The 20,364-nt window shown below is 36.9% G+C and overlaps 1 protein-coding gene across 3 annotated transcripts; it reads left to right on the forward strand.

The window, feature by feature from the left end:
* The first annotated feature begins 1,714 nt into the window (after positions 1 to 1,714).
* On the forward strand, positions 1,715 to 20,047 carry LOC117932910 (CDT1-like protein a, chloroplastic). 3 transcript variants are annotated; one of them, XM_034854228.1, is made up of 9 exons: positions 1,715 to 1,817; positions 4,225 to 4,458; positions 4,546 to 4,665; positions 5,611 to 5,836; positions 12,917 to 13,612; positions 16,909 to 17,110; positions 17,193 to 17,283; positions 19,357 to 19,425; positions 19,612 to 20,047. In XM_034854228.1, exons 2-9 carry the CDS (start codon positions 4,229 to 4,231, stop codon positions 19,625 to 19,627), a joined length of 1,650 nt encoding a protein of 549 aa, XP_034710119.1. In that variant the 5' UTR covers positions 1,715 to 1,817; positions 4,225 to 4,228; the 3' UTR covers positions 19,628 to 20,047. The 3 variants fall into 3 exon arrangements, with proteins under 3 accessions (XP_034710119.1, XP_034710120.1, XP_034710121.1); XM_034854229.1 differs by lacking the exon at positions 1,715 to 1,817 and adding an exon at positions 1,856 to 2,150; XM_034854230.1 differs by lacking the exon at positions 1,715 to 1,817 and adding an exon at positions 2,171 to 2,272.
* The last annotated feature ends 317 nt before the right edge of the window (positions 20,048 to 20,364 follow it).

The following is a 20,364-nucleotide window of genomic DNA, read 5'->3' on the forward strand; positions in this document are numbered from 1 at the left end:
TAAAAAGACCTCATAAATTTTTCTTATGAAAATATTTAAAAGGAAGAAAAAAAATTGGTCAAGAAGAATCATGAGTTTTTCATGTAAATTATTCCACCATGTTTAAAAATATTTAAAATAAAATTAAAAACTTAGCTTGAATGTAGAAAATTCTATGATTGAGATTCTTTTAGAAACAGTGATAGCTTGGGGCAAGTGAGAAAATAAGGAAGCTAAAAAAGTATGGGGGAGGCGTGACGAAGAGAATAGCGTGAAGGGCACGTGAGGTGGATGTTTGGTGGATGTGCCGACCCACACCGCAAAACTCGTGACCGGAGCCAACTCTGAAATTTTGACGCCTTAATTTCTGCCACGTGGCTTGCCACTCCATTGATTAATACTAATAAATTAATAAATTAGAAACAAAGTCTTCTGCTTCCTCCGTTCAGCTTGGAGATGTGATGTGACGTTTGTGGCTTACATTTCGACACGTGGCACTCGGCATCCAAGTATATAGAAATCCACGTCACCACCCTTAAATCTCCGAGTGGAAAAGGTCTTATCATCACTCACCAGTAACCGCTTCCTCCAATTGGTCCTGTTGGTCCACCCACAAAGTGACAAATCTCATATAATTGTAGAATCAATTTCATTATTTTGGTCCTTTTTATAAAAATAAAATAAAATTTCATGCTCAATTTATTTCAATTCTAAAATTTCAAATCCGATATACATGAATAAAAAAGATACCATGTTTGGAATAATTTTTACTTTCTAAGTGACACTTTCTACGTTGTAACAAAAAAGTAACACATCTGTTTTCTTATTATTTCTCGATAATTTATTTTTAATAAATATATTTAGATTTTTATTTATTTTGTTTTCATTTTATTGAGAGAGTAATATTATTTTTTACATTCCATTAATAAAATAATGTAACATTTTTTTATCATTTTTTTTTCTTTGGTGGTTTTAATCATGAATCATGACTAAATGAGTGTCCATTGTTAGTTGATAAATATTAAATGGTGACATAGAGGAATAATAAATACAAAAAAAAAAAAAACATGTATCATTTATTTTCATTAATTTTAAATGATAAATTTATTTATAAGACACTCGTACTTAATGTGTTATATAGATGCATAAAATCATTGTAAAAATATTTATTATAAAAAATAAAAATGAGTGATGGATATGAAATCTTGTATAATTTTATAATATATATTTTTTAGTGTGGGTAAATGAGATTAAAAAAACTTGAAATTAAAAATAAGTTAATTATTTTGATTTGATATTTGATATTAAAAATAAAATAAAATTTAAATTGAATTCTTGAATCATATAAAGTCGAGATTTTTTTTTTTATTTTCTCATGCTTAGGGAGAGTGAAAGTACGTTTGATAGTGATTATTAGAAATGTTTTCAAACTTTCTAAAACTTGAAAATATTTATTTTTCAAACATTAAAAATATTAGAAACACTTCATATAATAATTGTCAAATATACTTTAAGATGGGTTTGAGAAAATAATAACATTTGTTTTAGAGAAATATTTAACTAATTAATAAATGGGTATATGGAAGATTATGAAATTATCAATTCATGGTTTTTTACTTTTATTTCGAGTGGGGATTATTGCCTTCGTTCATGCCTTTCTTTCATGAAAAATAATAAAAACAATATAAGTGGATGGCAAACCCAAGCCCATCTCTAGATTATTCTTGGTTCAAATGAGCAAAGCCCATTTACGGTCCAGTCCAGTCTAATTTTGAACACAGCGGTTTCCCTCCTCTTTCTAGGGTTTCAGGCACGCATTGGGAGAGAGCCGAGGCAAGGTTCGTGGTTTTTGATTTTTAATTTTTGATTGATTTCTCATTTGGTTGAAGGAACGATCGTTGACTTGTCAAATTTGATTTTTTTCTTGTCTGTCTGTTTGTTTCTTCGCTGAGAAAACCCAGCAAAATGAGTGAAAATGACATTTGTGGGGATTCGTTGCATATAAATAGTATTATAGTCTTTTCTTTGTGGTGATAATCATTGAGGCCTGGAATGCGATTTCAGAAGAGTTGATTGCTCACGGATTCAGTCTTCAAACTAGGAGGCTGGGACTGTGAGCGATTTCAAAAAAGTTTGCCCTGTTAAGTTTCGCAAGTGAAGAAGACTTCTAGGTATATAGCTGGTGTCACGCACTTCACTTGAACCAATGCTGGGTTTTCAAATTCCAGGTTTTCTTGTTTGCATGAATGTTTGGTTGCTGAGGTCCAGAGAAAACCCAGGAAAATGACTTTAGGTATTCACTGCACATAAACGTTACCATAGTCTTTGCTTTTCAATGATAACGTGTTGAGCCTGGGAACGTGATTTTAAAGAGTTGATTGTTTTTGAATTCTTTCTTGAACCAATGCGCAAATGCGACCAATTTCAACCACCTTGGCCTCCCCAAGGGTTAAAAATGCCCTCAAGACTTCTCAATTGAAAATAATCTGAGAAAAAAATTGAGTTCTCAGTTCACAGCTGGTGGCACACACTTCATTTGAACTCAACCTCCATTCGGGAATAGGGATCCTTTACCTCTACTATGAAATGGGTATTCCTCCAATAACTATAGAGCTTGTTTGATAGCAGAAATAAAACTGTTTTTCTTTTCTTTTTTGCCATTTTGGATTATTTTCAATTGTTAACAGGATTGCAGTTTTGGATATGTGAAAAGCAACATCTTGATCTCATCTCTAAGTGATCCCTTTAATTTTTCTATTTTTGAAAATCACAAAAAATATTCTCATTTTTTTCTTCTATAAAACAGACCAAAATTATTTGAAGAAGCCCACTTAATGAGGGTAGACAAGTCACCTTCAAACTTCATCCTATTTCAGCTTGTTCACTAAGTTTTTCTAGCATCCTCAAAAAGAGCTAAACTCTCTTTGCCTAGCTAGCTTTGCCATATCTTGCCAACTTAACATGTATACCAAACACCATCCAAGATGTTTCATAACAATTTGTCCAATACCCATTTGTCCCGGATTCATCAAAGAACAGCAACTACAAGTTATGGACAACAATTTCCTACTTCTCTCTCAAGTCTCCCTCTGATCTTTCATAATGTGCAGGAGAGGCACTTCTATGAACTCCTTAATCACTAAGGCCTCTATGGAGCTTAAGTTGACACCAATTTCTTTCAAATTAATTCCTCATGGTAGAACATATCCTCAAAATTTCTAGGTTTGCTTTTTGACCAATAATCCAAATTAATGCAAGAATGGCACCTGGCCACAAAATTTTGCCTTTATCTTGCCTAATGCCTTGGAATTCATAGAAGAGATGTCCCATGGAGCCACCCAGCTTAAAGCCGTTAAATTGAGCATCCCTTTCCACTATGCAAAGGTAAAAGTCAGTGCAGGAAAAAATTGTCACACTTCTTACAGCTACTATTCCACCCAGTTCTTAACCTTCGGAGGAAGCTTGGCCCTTCAAATCATTTTTTATTGTTTGTGGGGGGTGGGGGGAGTGGGATGGATATCTGGTAATCCATCTTCAATAGTTGAGAATCAGAGGTCAATTTGCATGGCACCATTATTTTCAATGGACTGAACTTGATCATCCAGACTGGAGAAGCAAAGCATAACAGAAGTTAAGGTATCAAGAAGATATGTTAGCTTGGAGGATTTACTAATATTATTTCTCAGGATCCAGGAATAAATCATACAAAAGCTGCTGGTTATTGAGAAAAGCTAATGGAAATGCTTTTGGATACAATAACCCTATTGTTGATCTTCTTGAGGGGTTGATTCCACAACTGTGTTCCAAAGGCAATAATGGAGAGGTGATTTAGATGAGTCACAACCCATTGCTTTAGCTGATTCCAAGGAAATCTGCATAGTTGCTTATGCAGACCAAACACCATCTAAAGGGCATCTTAACATAAATTTTACTAATGAACACTGGTCATATTTGGTGCTAGATGATAACCCATTAAAAATATTTGGTGCTAGATGATAGCTAGCACAGCAGGTTGGGGTTCTCTGATAGACTCAACAGGATCCTTATAGCCTCAAGTCCTTCATTTTCTATGGTATCTAGTAATTTGATTTTTGTTGACATTTCTTTTTATGAGGTTTGCACTTTTCTTATTAGGTGTCTGTCCTCACTTCTTTTCTTTCACTTTCTAAGAGCAGTTATTTCTATTTCCCAAATCAAGGATTCTATCTCATTCAGCTTTAAATTCTTTGTATCGTGTTATTGCAGAAGCATGGAACAAATAAATTGGGAGGAAACAAGACAAGAAGCTTTGGATTTGAAGTGTGAACAAATTCTTCCTGGTGTTGAGAAATCAGATGCTCTGTCTCCTAGCCCTGTTAAAACATCAGGAATTGTTGGAAACTTGAATTCTGAAACTGAAATTGCTTCATTGACGCCACAAAAGACAAGTGAGCCTTTACACGCTAATTTCAAAGAGAAAGAGATCAATCTTCCTGATAAGTGGGTATCTCTACAAATGCATATGTTTTGCATTTTTTAAAACAATTGTTTTCCATCCTAACAGTAGCCATTGCCTTCTATTTCCAGATACAAGACCATAGCAGAGTTCTTTGATCGTATGAATTGTTCATTGAGATTGCTTGGTCTGCGTAAAAAGCCTACCACTTTTCAGAATATTTGTACTCAGGTGGAAATTCTGACAAAGAGGTAATTTGGAGCTTGATGGTTATATTCTTTGTTATGTTGTTGATAACTTGATAGTAATGAAATTAATATGGCTTATGTTTCTGGTTCCATAAAGAAAGCTCCTGGTTCCTTACATTTTTCTTGCTGTATCATAATCAATTTCAGAATTCTTATAAAAAAAATTGATTTCAGAATTTTGAAAATACTAATTCATTAAATGGTACATGTTTCTGGTTTCTTGAGTCCCTAGAAGATTGTAATCACTCATGGAGTCATGCAAATACTGACTTGATGCAAATTCTGCCATTATTTGAAAGTATGCATTTATAACATTTTTTATCTGTTAGGCCTTAAGTACTTAAGACTTTAAGGGATTATAGATGATGGCCCTGAATTGTTTTTATCCACTAACCCCCTTCACTTAAAGCCCACAGAGCCCATAAATAATAGTTGTGGAGTGTGATTTTTGTGCTTCCTAGATTTTTTTTTTTAATAAATAAAATTACACATTGTGATTTACAAGAAGTCAATACCTGTTTTTATAGAAAATTGTAGACAAGATATGATCTGTGGGGGTTTCCTTTCAAGGTAATTTTTAGTCAAAAAGGTTATGCTAGCCTACTGAACAGATATTTTATCTTGACTAATTTGAAAACAGACCTGTTAGCCCTGGCTCATAAGAGCATTCCAATTCTGATAAATAATTTTGAGAGTTTAGGGTCTGATTAGGCGGCTAATGCCCAGATAAATGATACTATACATCTTCAGGTTTAGATATCGAGGCCAACTCACCTTGCTTGATATTAAACTTGATAGAATTGCATATGCTGCAACTTCTTGTGCACACACAAGCGTCACAATCACGGTTTTAAAGTCACATAGTGCAAGTATCATTTAGCTTTTCCATTTGTTTCTACTTATTAGGCCATCCTTTTATGCCTAACCATTGATTTTTTTCTTTTTCAGAAAGTTCTCATACAGGCATCTTGCACAGATAAAGTATATACTTCCTGAAGTTGTACAAATTGATTATATCCTCATACATGATGTGAAAAGCCTGTGTATGAAGCCAGATATGAAAATTTCCTTGCTGTTTGATGTTATTGAAGGTCATCAGGAAAAGTCCAATTTTATGGCTCTGCGCCAAGTTTTTGCCTATAGGCTTTTAGATTTCTTTAACACTCATCCTGAGGTAATAGCTGCTGCCTTATTATTGTTAGTGTTGGTATTAGAATTAGTAGTAGTACTTATTATTACTACCACTGTTTGCATCATTGTTATTATGATAATTAATTTTTGAAAATCATATTTGGAAATGCTGAAAGACCATCTGAACACCGCTATGAGAGAATTCTTCAAAATGCAGTTATTGAAGAATATTTAATCAAATTTATTTATCAAAAAAAGAAAGAAAGAATATTTAATCAAATTTGTTATAAAATAATTCCCATTGCAGGATAAATGCATGGAATCCCGATGATGCTAATAGAATTAACTATTGAAGTGGACTTCCCAATAAGGTCAATACATGTTTAGGAAGAGTTTTTATGTGAAATTTATGATAAAATTTTTTATATACTTGGTGTTACAATCCTAGCTATACCAAGCTAAAGTAATCACCTTAAAGGAGGGGGGATGAAAAGGGTGGTGGTCACATTTTACAAATTTAACAATCATGAATGCAAGTGAAAATATAAATAGTAATTTGATAAAAATCAATATAAAAACAATTGCAAATAATTAGAGAGTAGCACAGAGAGGAATGCAAACACTAGTTTTATATAATGGTTTTGCGCAACTTGACCTTCATCTACTTTCCTCAAGCTGCTATCTAAGTGAGGGCTCTATTAATCAAGGCTCCCAAGCCTTCAAGCTTTACACTTGGATTATAGTTCTAAGGGACCTGTGACACCAAAACTTTTAAAGCCGAAGTCTCCAAACTATTCCTTTTGGATTATGGTTCCAAAGCATCCTCTCAAGATATACCCCTCTCTTGAGTAATTCTCACAAGGTTACACTTTGATAGAAAACTATTCTCACAAAATTCTAGTACAAGTTTAAGCTTAAATGGATACAAGATAAACTAAAATTGAGGTGCACTAAATGGATAGGCAACTTTGAAAGCAAAATGCACTTTAAAAGTCTTCTTTAAGGCTTAAATAAAATTTAATAAAGATTTGGAATTCTCCCTCATGCTATACATGTTGTTTAGAGCCTTTAAATTGGAGTTAGGAAGCCTAAACTAGCTGTTAGGCACAGTTTGGAGTCAACTGGTCAACTAATGGGTCAAACTAGCTACTAGCTGTTGGGTAATAGAAGGTATAGCAAGTGACCGTCAGGCCATGGGAGCTCGATTTGTTCAACTTGTACCTTGATCGGTCAACGTTCCACCTCAACAGGTTGAAACATGCTTTTGCCAATTTAATTTATGAAAATTTTCCTGAACTAGTCAATTGTTTGGGCTAACCAGTCGATTGCTTTGGCCAACCATTAGTCAAACATACAAAAAAATGTGAGAAAATGATGTACAAATGACTTTTAACGACTCAGATTGTTTCAATATGAAAATTTAATATTGAAAAGTCCTTTTTAATGATGAAATGCATGTCAAGGATGGTCAGTGGGGGATCCATGGAAACGAGAATCAGTGGGGGGGGGGGGGGATTTCCAGGACCAACTGTGCACTGTTGGAGGAAGACGCAAGGTATGATTATGTTCTTTCCTCCTCTGGAATGGTGGCTATTGAACCTTCTTCCTCCTTCCTTTCTCCTTTTGGTCGGACTCCTGTGAAGAAGTCTTTCGACCGTTCTGGGGTTCTTGATGATTCAACCAAGGGGGATACTCTGTGCAATGGAACTGGGACTTCAGAGCAGGATGAAGGGAAGCGGTGGGATTTGGTAGAGATCAGTGAAGATTGTAGGGAGGATAACAATAAGGCGCTGTGCCTAGCCCGACCATTATGTCAAGAAGAGAGTGGATGGGTGGAAGCGAGATGGGAGGAAAGTGACTTGGCCAGGTTCAGTCAATTCCTGGGTTTCTCGACGGAGGGCCTAGAGAAAGATATTTTGGAGTTTATGGGTAAAATTAGGAAGAGGAGAGAAAGAATTCATAACAAAGCCATGTTGGAGAAATCGAAATTTGAAAGAGAGCTGAGAAGACTTGAATGTTCAGTCAACTATGAGGGAGGGAGGAAGAAAAAGTGTACTGTGCAAGGAAGAGGGTGCCAAATCATGGAAGTCCAATGAAAATAAGGCTCTTGAGTTGGAACGTGCGTGGGGTTAATGATAGCTCCAAGAGGAAAGTGATTAAAGCTATAATTAGAAAACAGAAAGTTGATTTGTTTTGTATCCAGGAAACGAAAATTCAGTCCATGAATGAGGGTCTGGTGAGGAGTTTGGGCTCTGGGAGGTTCATTGATTGGGGTGCTTTGGACGCTCAGGGAGCTGCAGGAGGGATCCTGATATGCTGGGACAAAAGAACCCTGGAAATCCTTGAGATGGAGATCGGTCAGTTCTCAATCTCGTGCAGACTTAGGAATGTAGAAGATGGGAAGGTCTGGATTTTTACAGGTGTGTATGGTCCATTCACCAAAGAAGATAGGGAGACTCTTTGGGGGGAGCTTGGGGCTATAAGGGGAATTTGGGATGATCCCTGGTGCGTAGGGGGTGACTTCAATGTTACTCTATTCCTTGAGGAAAGGAGCAATCAGGGGAGGCTGACTGGCGCCATGAGAAGATTTGCTCAGGTGGTGGATGAATTAGAACTTCTGGATATTCCTTTGCAAGGGGGGGTGGCTTCGTGGAGTGGGGGGAGGAATAACCAAGCCTGGGCTAGACTGGACCGATTTCTAGTGTCTCAAGATTGGCTTGATTGCTTCAGTGGGGTTAGTCAGTGTAGGCTGCCCAGACCCACCTCTGACCATTTTCCCATTCTTCTGAATGGTGGAGGGGTCAAGAAGGGCCCATCCCCCTTCAGGTTTGCGAATATGTGGCTCAAAGTTGATGGGTTTAAGGAGCTTCTTCGGGGTTGGTGGCAGGAGGCGGGGGGGAGGGGGAGGGCTAGCTTCAGATTGGCCACAAAATTGAAGTTTCTGAAGGAGAAGATCAAAATCTGGAACAGGGATGTGTTTGGGAGGGTTGAAGTTAACAAAAACCTAGCCTTGCAACAAGTAGAATTTTGGGATAGGGTGGAGAGGGACAGGATTCTAACTGAAAGAGAGACAGAGATGAAAACAGAGGCTAAGGATGTCTTTAAAAAATGGGTGATCTTGGAAGAAACGCATTGGAGACAATTATCTAGGGAATTGTGGTTGAGGGAAGGCGATAAGAATACGGGATTCTTCCACCGGATGGCTAATGCTCATAGAAGAAATAACTCCATGGAAAAGATTAAAATCAATGGGAGGTGGTTGGAGGAGGAGAGGGAGGTGAGAGAGGGGGTTGTGCATACTTTTCAGCAGTTGTTGACAGAGGAACACTCTTGGAAAGCTGACATTGAAGGGCTGCAGCTGCAAAGGTTAAGCCATGCTGAAGCTGAAGGTCTGGAACAACCTTTCACTGAGGCAGAGATTCATGCGACTTTGATGGGGATGAATGGTGATAAGGCACCAGGCCCGGATGGGTTCACAGTGGCATTTTGGCAATCCTGTTGGGAGTTTGTGAAAGAGGAAATTGTGGAGTTCTTCCAGGAATTTTTTGAAGAAAAATCGTTTGCCAAGTGCCTTAACTCTACTTTCCTAGTCCTCATTCCTAAGAAAGGGGGGGCGGAGGACTTGGGGGATTTCAGACCCATCAGTTTGATTGGGGGTTTGTACAAGCTTTTGGCCAAAGTGCTAGCCAATAGAATTAAGGAGGTGTTAGACAAGGTGGTTTCGCCGGACCAAAATACTTTTGTGAAGGGTAGACAGATATTAGATGCATCACTCATAGCCAATGAGGTGATTGACTATTGGCTTAAACGCAAAGAGAAAGGGCTGATATGTAAGCTGGATATTGAAAAAAGCCTATGATAGTATGAATTGGAGCTTCCTCATGAAGGTCATGCGAAAGATGGGCTTTGGGGATCGTTGGATGAAATGGATTTGGTGGTGCATTTCATCGGCAAGCTTCTCTATTCTGGTGAACAGGGTTCCAGCTGGTTATTTCCCCAATTCTAGGGGGTTACGCCAAGGAGATCCACTCTCCCCCTACCTCTTTGTGTTGGGAATGGAAGTTTTAAGCGCTATGTTAAGAAGGGCTGTTGATGGGGGCTTCATTTCAGGTTGTAACATTCAAGGGAGGGGGAGAATGGAGATAAATGTATCCCATCTATTATTTGCTGATGACACGATCATTTTTTGTGAAGCAAGACAAAATCACATGACCCACTTAAGCTGGATTTTGATGTGGTTTGAGGCAGCCTCTGGTCTTAGAATAAACCTTGCTAAAAGTGAAGTAATCCCGGTTGGGGAGGTGGAAGATATTGAGATGTTGGCGGTGGAGTTAGGGTGCAAAGTGGGGACCCTCCCTTCTGTCTATTTGGGGCTGCCTTTGGGAGCCAAGTACAAGGCCAGGGCTATGTGGGATGGGGTTGAAGCAAGAATGAGAAGAAGGCTTGCCTTGTGGAAAAGACAATATTTGTCAAAGGGCGGGAGGATTACCCTTATCAAAAACACTTTGGCTAGCATGCCTATTTACCAATTGTCTCTTTTTCGCATGCCTAAGCTAGTTGTAAAAAGACTCGAAAAAATTCAAAGGGATTTTCTTTGGGGAGGGGGAAGTATGGAAAGAAAAACCCATCTAATCAATTGGGAGGTGGTGTGCACCCAAAAGGAGAGTGGGGGTTTAGGCATTCGGAGAATTGATCTCTTGAATAAGGCCCTGTTGGGGAAATGGATTTGGCGGTTTGCCTTTGAGGAAGATATCTTCTGGAGGAAGGTGATTGGGGTGAAGTATGGCCAGTTGGGTTTTGGGTGGAGAACTAAGGAGGCCCGCGGAACGTTTGGGGTGGGGGTTTGGAGGGATATTCTGAAGGAGTCGTCTTGGTGTTGGGAGAATATAGAATTCAAAGTGGGCAAGGGGACTAAGGTAAGGTTCTGGATTGACCTGTGGTGCGGAAATGAGGCGTTGTCCCAAGCTTTTCCCCAGTTGTTTGCTTTGGCGGTCCATAGGTATGCATCGGTAAATGAGATGTGGGACTCGAGCCTCGGTTAAGGAGGTTGGAACATAAGACTCTCTAGAAACTCTAATGATTGGGAGTTGGACGCCTTGGGAGAGCTGTTGCATATGTTGAGGGATTTGAGGACCTCTATTGAAGAGGACGCAGTGATATGGAAAGGAGAGGGACACGGCCGCTTTCGGATTAGAGATGCCTACAAGTTGTTGACAGGGTCTAATGCCATTACCTTCCCGAAAAAGAGCATTTGGGTGGACAAGGTCCCAACCAAAGTTGCTTTTTTTGCTTGGGAGGCTTCTTGGGAGAAGGTCCTAACTTTGGATAATCTTCAAAGACGGGGCTGGCAGCTTCCAAACCGGTGTTTTTTGTGTGGTTGTGAAGAGGAAACTGTAAATCATATTCTTTTACACTGTACAGTTGTAAAGGTTCTTTGGGAGATTGTCTTGGCCTTGTTTGGGGTTAATTGGGTGTTCCCAGAGAAAGTCAAAGAGATGTTAGAAAGTTGGAGGGGCCCTTTTGTGGGGAAAAAGAGGAAAAGGATTTGGACTTCCATTCCCTTGTGTATTTTTTGGACGGTTTGGAAGGAGAGAAATAGATTAGCCTTTAGGGGGGGCTCTCTAGCTATTCAGAAGCTAAAGAATTCGTTTGTTTGTAATTTGTGGAGTTGGGCTAGGGTTTATATGGGAGAGGAGTCCTCTTCGCTTTTAGGTTTTTTGGAATGGCTTGCCACTCCCTAAGGGATGGTGAGTGTTGTTTTTGTTTTTGCGTAGGCTACTATGTATACTTCCTGTATGCTTTGTGGCTTTTTGCCTAATTTTATATATATGCGCTCACTTATCTAAAAAAAAAAAACATGGGTTTTTATACCTAAGATATTCAATCTCATTTTTTTTATAAAAATCATTAAAAAATGCATGAATGAGTTCTATAGTTTTTGCAACTTTTACATCTTTAATACAAAATCCTTAGGAAAATCCATTTAGATAAACTCCTTGTCATTTTGAAAAGCATTTTTAATTATGAATAACACTAAACAAAGATGGTTTTCATTTATAAAGAAGTTTCATCCAATTTAAAAAATAAAATTGATTTAGGCAATTATGCAACTTTAGGTTCTTGAATAAATATGTAATGCAATATGAACCTAATTCACTGACAACCTTACAAAGGAATTCTAAGAAAATTATTGAACTTGGAATACCATCTCTTTGAAGTCTTCTCATTCTTCTTGATTTCCTTTTAACTTGATGTCTTCTTAATTGCCTCTTTGGAAATCTTCTTTCCTAAACACACTTGGGATAAATCATTAGTTCGAAGCCTTGTTTTGTTATCATTAAAATTGAGATTACGCCTTTCTTGGGGATGAATTCTGAACATCTGAAAATGGTATGGTAGATAAGTTGGTTGAGATCAACTCATTAGGTGCTGTGAGTGTATAAATTAGTTTTTAATTTTTATTATTTATTATTATTATTGGCTAGGCTCTAAGTAAGGCTGAAACATTCTTTTGTATGTAATCTGTGGTCTTGGGTTAGGGTGTTTATAGTTTTGAGCCCTTGTTCTCTTGTTAGCTTTTTTGAGTGGCTAGGCTCTAAGTAAGGGTAGGGGTTGTTCTTTCCCCTTTCTTGGTTCAGAGTCTGTGGGTTGCTTTTGTATACTCCCTGTATACCTAGAGGGCACTAGTTTGGTGTCTCCTCTTTCTGTTTAATATATTTCTTTTTACCTATCAAAAAAAAAAATTATTATTATTATTATTATCAGAAACAAAAGATGTATTAATTGTAAAAACAAAAGTACCTAAGAGGGATGAGGGGTCCTTCCCACAAAACACAATAAGCTGATTAAAGTATGACTAAACTCCACCATACAAGGAGAACTATACACAAAAGTTTAGTCCACTTAAGGATATACATAGGTGACATCTCCTCAATTCTGGACTAAGCTCCTCTCATTGTTTTTAGTGCACAACATTGCTTTTGTTGGTTCTGCATTAGGCTGGGTGGCTCAGCCTAGTTCCTTGCTTCTGATTAGGTGTATGTTTGGCTGAAGCAGGTGGCATGTCACCATATTTTCTCAAGATTTATTTGAACTAAACTCTGTTTTGTTTTTTGGAGAACAGGGATGTGATATCCCAGAGGCCATATTGCCAGAACCGTTTAACCAGAGAACTCAGAACATTATTCCGAAGTCATTGCCTGTGGATTCATCAATAGAATCTCAACCAACTTCTGAAGTTGAGTTGTTAGCAGACTCATCCCATCTTAATCCATCTTTCAGAAGACACTTCTCTGAGAAGGCTGTTGTGGCAGAAACAGGAAAGACCCAACTCTTCGCATCTCTAGTTCCATTGTTGTCTTCCAGTTCTGATATTGTCACTAACAAAGATATAAAAAGCAAGCAACATAAGGAGTCTTCTGAGTTATATTCTGAATCCACCATTATTAAGCCCCCTGTTGGACTAATTTGTCCCCAAAGCTCTGTTAGTTCCAGTGCTTGTGAAAGCCCTTACCTGAAGCATCCTATGGTTTCTGATTGTTTAATGGTAGAAACGCCTGCACAGTTGACACCAAAGAGATCAATGCCCAGTTGTGACAACAAGTTGAAGACTGTGGCTAGACAAATGGGAACTTCATGCCATATGCCCACAAAGAGGTCACTGGACTTTTCACGCCTGGAAGGTGATGAAAGTGTGCTGAACACTTTGGATGAGCCAGAATGTCACAAAGTTATACATGATACCCTTTCTCAAACAGTGGAGGCTAAAGGGGTTCATGTGGAAGAGGAGGCTTCTGGCTCTGCAGAACTTCTGCAAAAGGTATGGCTTCTTGACCCAGTTATGTTTATAGAATGTTTCTGAAACTCATAACCTTCAATTTAATCTTCTGTACCTGCTAGAGAGGTTATGCTATAATTGTTGGTCCATTTCCTCTCATTATTTCGGAAAGGCATGGATACAATTTCCTTGAGTTGGGCTGATTTTAATCCTTGATTAAAATAACTTGTTCTAGGATCAGAACATAATCTACCAACTTTTGAGTTTTGTTGTGGTTGGCACACCTAGCAGTTAGTGTCCTTGAACAGAATGATTCTTCTTTAGATTGTGAGCCACGGTGAATACAATGAATAAGTCAATAAACTAATTTAATATGCTGCATTTTTTGAGCTAGTTTAGTCATAAAATTTACGAATGAGATGCAAAATTCAATAAGTTAGACATTATGATAATTCATAATTTGATACATATTTTGATACATTTTCATTTAGATACACTTCCTATTTTTTGTCTTTAGAAATAGAAAATAGTGATAACTTCTAAATAAAACAGTGTTGTCAAAAGCAAAAGGTGATGTTTAGGTGATAAGACTCCTTTTAGCCTAAGGCGAAAGGTGAAAAACAAGGCGATAGCCTGATTATAATAAGACAATAAAAAATATACTTATATTCACTTATTTGATACTTAACCAATATAAGCGTTGTCTTCAACAATCAATGCTATTTATTTTTCATCTATCATGATGTCTTATAAAATTAACAAAATAGTAATAATTATTCAAAGTGTTAAATATTATATCCCACATCATAAGAAACATCATATTGTTTAGAAATATTCATCCTATCTAAATGGATATTCTAATTTTTCCGACATCTAAAAATCATAATAAAAAGTGAAATAAGAGAATGAACATCCTAGAAAAGCTTTGGGCATCATCATCATAGTCATCATTGAAATTAAAATTATCATTACTTCCATTAAGACTAGATTGATAATCCTTCATTTCATTTTCTTTATGATCGATAATATAATATTTCATCTTATAGTTGTTTAATCCAATGCTATATTGAATGAAATTATAATCTTAAGTATGTTTAATCTTAACTCATGGTCAAAAGCGATTGCCTCTATGCTTTGTGCCTTATCCTAGAGCGATTGTCTAGGCGTTGCCTCTTTGAAGCTACCTTGCCAAGGTCCTCAAGAGGTGACTTTTATTTGCCTTGCCTAGCCTAATGGCCTAGGTGATTGGCCTTTAATAACACTGAAATAAAATATTAGAACTCTTAAAGACTTACATTGAAAATGTAATGGTTGTTAAAAACTAATTAAAAAAATTAAGTTGTCAAAAAAAATTTATTACTTGAATTTTAAAATTTTTGAAGAAATTTTTAAGGACATTTGGTAAGCTTATACTTTTGGTATAAAAGTTTCTATTTTAAAAACAAAAAAAGAAAGTGTATCCAAATAAAGCCTAAAATTGGCTATTCTAATTTATTTATTTTTTATTTTTTATTTTTCTTAATTTATTGAAAGATATGTTTTTATATTCATTAGAAATGGTCTCACAAAAGCCAAAAATGATCTTTTAGACCCTTGTTGAGTGGATTTTGAACTATAAAATCAGAAGTTTATGATATTAGCAAGGGATAAGTGTTGTTTTGATAGGTAAAGCAGTTGTATTAAAAGCACCTAAGTACCCAAAATACACATGATGTATACAAGGCTAAAAAAATGAGGGATACAAAAAAAAAAAAAAAAAAAACAGCAACATTGTTGCCCCACTTTACAACACAACCAATTTATAAAGTCAAATAAAGATAACAAGCTAGACCCTAAAGGTACCTTGACCTACTTCAAAAACGTGTACATCAAGGAGCATAAAATAGCATGGTCCGTCAAATCAAAATCTTTAAATGCTATTCGGTTTTTGTCCTTCCATAAGTTCTAAAATAAGCACAAAGGAATTGCTTTCTGGGTCTTTTTTCTTTTCTTCCTAACAAAGGCATCCCACCAACTGAGGAGGGCATCCTTGATTGAGAAAGACATTACCCATTGTACATAAAAAAGAGAAAAATAAGATGTCACAACATGATTGCCATAGGGCAATGAAGGAGGATATGGTTTGTTGACTCCTCTTCACCCTTACACAAATAACATTTGCTTGGAAGACACCAACCCTTCATTTTTAGTTTGATTTAGAGTTAGACTTTTTCCCAAACTGCTTCCTAGGTAAAAAAATTGACTCTCATTGGCATCCAAGGAATCCAAAGTGCTTGTGGGAAATCCTTTTGGAAAGCAACCTGCTAAGGAGGAGTAAAAGGATTTAACAATGAAAGTGCCTCCTTTTGACAACCACCTAACCATGACATCCTCAACACCTCGTTTTGATCACTTGTTGCAATCTTCTAAGCAATTCTTCCACCTCCCCCGATTCCCAATCATTTATTGGTATTGTGAATACTGGATTCCAACAACCCACTTCCCTAACCTGTTCCCACATCTAGTCTACCCGAACTTCTTTATTAATGGCTATTGAAACAACTCTAGGAAAGCCACAACCTAGGGCTCCTCCCCACACCACTTATCCTGCCAAAATCTCACCTTCCTGCCATTTCCTACCCTAAAACCAACCTTCTTGTTGAATGCCTTCCACTTGCATTGGATCTCCTTCCAAAGGCCCACCCCATAGCTTTCCCTCAAAGCTTTAGAACACCATCTCCCCTCTTTTTCTCTGTACTTCCCTACAATCATTTGTTTCCAAAGAGACTCATTCTCAAGAGCAAATCTCCAACACCATTTCTGAAGAAGCACCTTATTAAGAGAAGACAACTTTCTAACACCCAGACTTTCTAACAACTTTCTAAATTTATCTAAATCGATCTATATCGAGTGGTTTTTGAGCTTCAAAGCCAAAGATTGTTGTGTAAGTGTAGGATATTAAATCTGAGTTTAATTTAAAAATTTATATAAACATATGGAGACTATTAGGAATCTCTATTCAACATTTTGCTATTTTGTTTCTTTTTGAGACTATATTTTGTCAATCTGTAATAAATTGTGCTCATTTATGCATTATGGCCTAATAAAACTAGAGATTTTCAGCCTCTATATGATATATTGTAAACTTGAGACTTTCTGGCGCTAGCATGGTCATTCCTTTGGCTCAGGAGTTCTCAGCAAGATATTCAAATATGGTACCTTTGCCTAACAGATGCACCATTTATGCTGGAATTCTGTTTCAATTATGTCTTTCTAGTCGTTCTTATTGGTGGCTCAAGAGTTTTATATCCCTTGCTACACTATATTTGTATTGCTTATCTCAATATTCACTCTTATAGGTAGAGGAGAGCAATGATTGCACTGGCAATGCTCATGAGATGAAGCAAAGGGTTTTAGTAACATCTCAGCAAGTGTCAACTTGCTTGGTTGACCTTGTTGCTTTGATTCACCACATATTTCTATCTCTTGGCTGCTTTTCAATCACAAAAGAGGAGCTTGTGCACAAGATAATTATGAACAACTGTGATATCATTGAGAGAAGTATGTATGAATGGTGTGAACCTAGAATACTAGTATTTTAAAAAATTAGCTGAACAATCAACTTGTCTGGTTTACTTTGCAGGAGAGATTGAAGAACAGATTGAACTTCTTGAAAAGCTGATTCCAGAGTGGATTTTCAGGAAGCTGGCACCTTGTGGAGATCTTTTGTACAGGTGACCACATGCTATTTCTCTTTCCTTGATGAAATTTTGGAATTTGATTTAGATGAATCACATTAAAAGTTTGTGTACTTTGTATGTAGATTTATTCTCATCCCTAAATTATTGCACTAACACGTGATATTGAAACTTCTATTGATCATATAAGAAATTTCTTTGAATCTTCTCAAACCTTGAATTAACCTTCTTTGGGATGATAAAGAGGGATGTAAAATAAATATGTGGATTAGACAAGGTGCTTTTGATCATAATTGACTTCTTACCTTTTGATTGATTATAGATATTGCCTTCTGCCATATAGCAAACTATTTGTGAAATCTTTCATCCACACATACCAAATCGTTGATGATTCAGAGGAGGTACCCTAAGGCAGACACAGATAAGCGGAAGGAAGCTCCCCCACCCTATAACCCAACATAGAAACCAGCTGCACAGCTAAACCTTCATTTCGAACCATAAATCCATAAGCCTCAGAAGTCATCAAATAAATGGATGTACTTCCAATCACAATCAAAACTTCACCGATCAAAATGGTAGATCAGAGGGAAACATGATAGAGGGATAAAGGTTTTGTCTTGTCATTTGAATGTTAAAGGCAAAGTAGGAGAAGAGCTTGACTTTGAAAAAGTAGAGGACAAAAATGATATTTTAAAGACTAAGTTTCAAGGTTCCCTGAGAAGTGTCCTGCATTTAGTAGCAAGTTAGATTAGCGTAGAAACTAAAGAAGAAAACAAAATTTTAACTGAAAGGAATGATGCTTAAATCTACAACTCTGTTGGAGCAATTGAGCGATCAAGAACCCTCTGCATCTAGGCTGATGCTTTTTCTTGAGAGAAACTGCCCATCAGTCAACGAGATAATCCCTCTCACCACCATTACCTATCATCTTCTTAATTACAAGATTTTGAAAAAATACAGCATGAGGGAAAAGGTTACACTACAACCTATGGCTTTTGTAATACAACTAACAAACAGGAAATTTTAGAGAAATTTGAAACATGTAGAACAGATTTAAATGACAGGGAAGGACTATTTGAAACAACACCTATACCAGATGGCAGATATGGTAGGTAAATATCCATCAGCAATCTTAACCTTATATTTACTCTAGTATTAAAAGATAGACACAAGGATGACACACCAATCACATGATCACATGCTCCTCAATTATGCTAAATGAATGATTGGGGTGTCATATTGGCCTGGTATAAGGTAGTAAAGCCAAGTTGAAGAGGCAATAGATGGTTCCATCTGAGCTATAATCCAACAAAACAGCTCAACTTCCTTCTGTGAAAATGCTGCTGGGGTTGCAAAGGTGGAAGACCCAACAGGAGTTTGTGAGCTTATAATCACTTGCCTCCTTCTGATCAAGCACAAAGCCATGTTGCGGATGAAGCTTGAAGCATGCTTCCTGCACCATGACATCAAAAGTTATCTTTCTCATCTCCCTGCGCTTCACTGGCTTTGTGTCCATTATAAGCCTTTCCTTCACCACTGTAATCTCACTGTATAGCAACAGCATCTCTCTCCCGCAGGGACATAAACATTGCAAGCCTGATTATTCCCTAGATTGGTATAACAAGAGTCAACACAGTCAAGTCTCAATCTTTCTCTAATTACTTTTGAAACATGGCTGTGTCTGTTGGGCAATCCACCTGAAAACTCTGATAATAGTGTTCTTCCATTTTTACTTCAGAATAGACAAAATAAGGGTCTGATAAAAAAATAGAGAAATAAAGGGTAAGATACTTGTCATCTTGAGTGATATTATAAATCTGTTTCTCATATTGAAAGATCCATTTGGCATTCCTAGCTCTGATATGTTGAGCAAGACCATCCCAGGTGTTCTTAGTAGTTTGCAAGATTAGATACCCATGAGAGATATTTGATTGGGTTGAGTTAAGCCACAGAGTTATATTAGTCATTATGGTCAGCTCTCTTGATTGTATCAGTTGAATAACCATATTCCATCTGGTCTTAATGAGCAGAAAAGCTGATTGTTGACTTTTATTGTTATATACTAAATTATGTGTATTGTTTCCTCTTGCATTCCTTGCCTGTTTGCAGCATCAGGAAGGAGTCAAATTTGGATTCAGTTTGTGCAAGGCTCTGTAACGTAGGACAAGATTGCCATAGGTAATTATTATTATCAATACAAAATTCTGTGTGCCTTTTTTTTTTTCCCTTCCTTTTTGTTTGTTTAGGCAGAGTATGGCTCTCTAATGCATTCTGCATTAACCTCCATCATCAGGCTATCACTTGGCTCTTCATGGCCGAAAAATGGTTCTGTTTTCTAACTTAAAGCATGTATTCTATGTGCAGGGGGTGGTCACCTTAGATCTGACATGAACTACAATATCACTTGCTGACTTTTTTCCATTCCTGATGAGGATAACTGTTTTACAGTCTTTTGGATATTGAAGAAAGGCCTACTCTCTGGACCGTGAGAAGTGTGGTAATCAGTCCTTCAGTTTGGTTGATATAGAATTCAAGTGGTCTTATTGAAGTTCCTTCTGTTTTTGTATCTATTCACCACCCCACTCCTTTCTTGGCCTGATCATGAATGAAGTTAAAATTAATTGCTGGGCTTCATGAAACCCTACAAATTGATTCTTCAAATGCAATGGAGCATAGTGATATCATATGCAGTGGTAATGAAATGGAAACTGGGCAAGTAGGCTAATGGTAAACTAGACTCATTTCAAGTGTTAGTGGAATAATTTCATTTCCAGGATATCATCTAAAGTTTTATAACTAATTATAATTTATATCCTATACTGCCAAGTGCTATGTAGATGACAAAAGGCAATTTTCTTTTTCTTCTAAAAGCCATCATACTTAGGATGTAACATAGTCAAATTTAGACAGTAGCTTACTCTAGACAAATATGAATTCAACTGCTAATGTTTGATTTTGATTTAATTTAATTATGTTAAAAATGAAGATACTATACCTCGACAGTACTATAGCATATGACCTAGTTATATATCCAGAGGACAATATTCCTGAAAATATATAAATAAAGAAAAATGTTTCAACAGAGTGATGCTCAAAGAGACCCTACTTTGCTTTGTT

Source organism: Vitis riparia, chromosome 16, assembly GCF_004353265.1.
Source record: "Vitis riparia cultivar Riparia Gloire de Montpellier isolate 1030 chromosome 16, EGFV_Vit.rip_1.0, whole genome shotgun sequence".
In the NCBI taxonomy this organism is placed as follows: domain Eukaryota; kingdom Viridiplantae; phylum Streptophyta; class Magnoliopsida; order Vitales; family Vitaceae; genus Vitis; species Vitis riparia.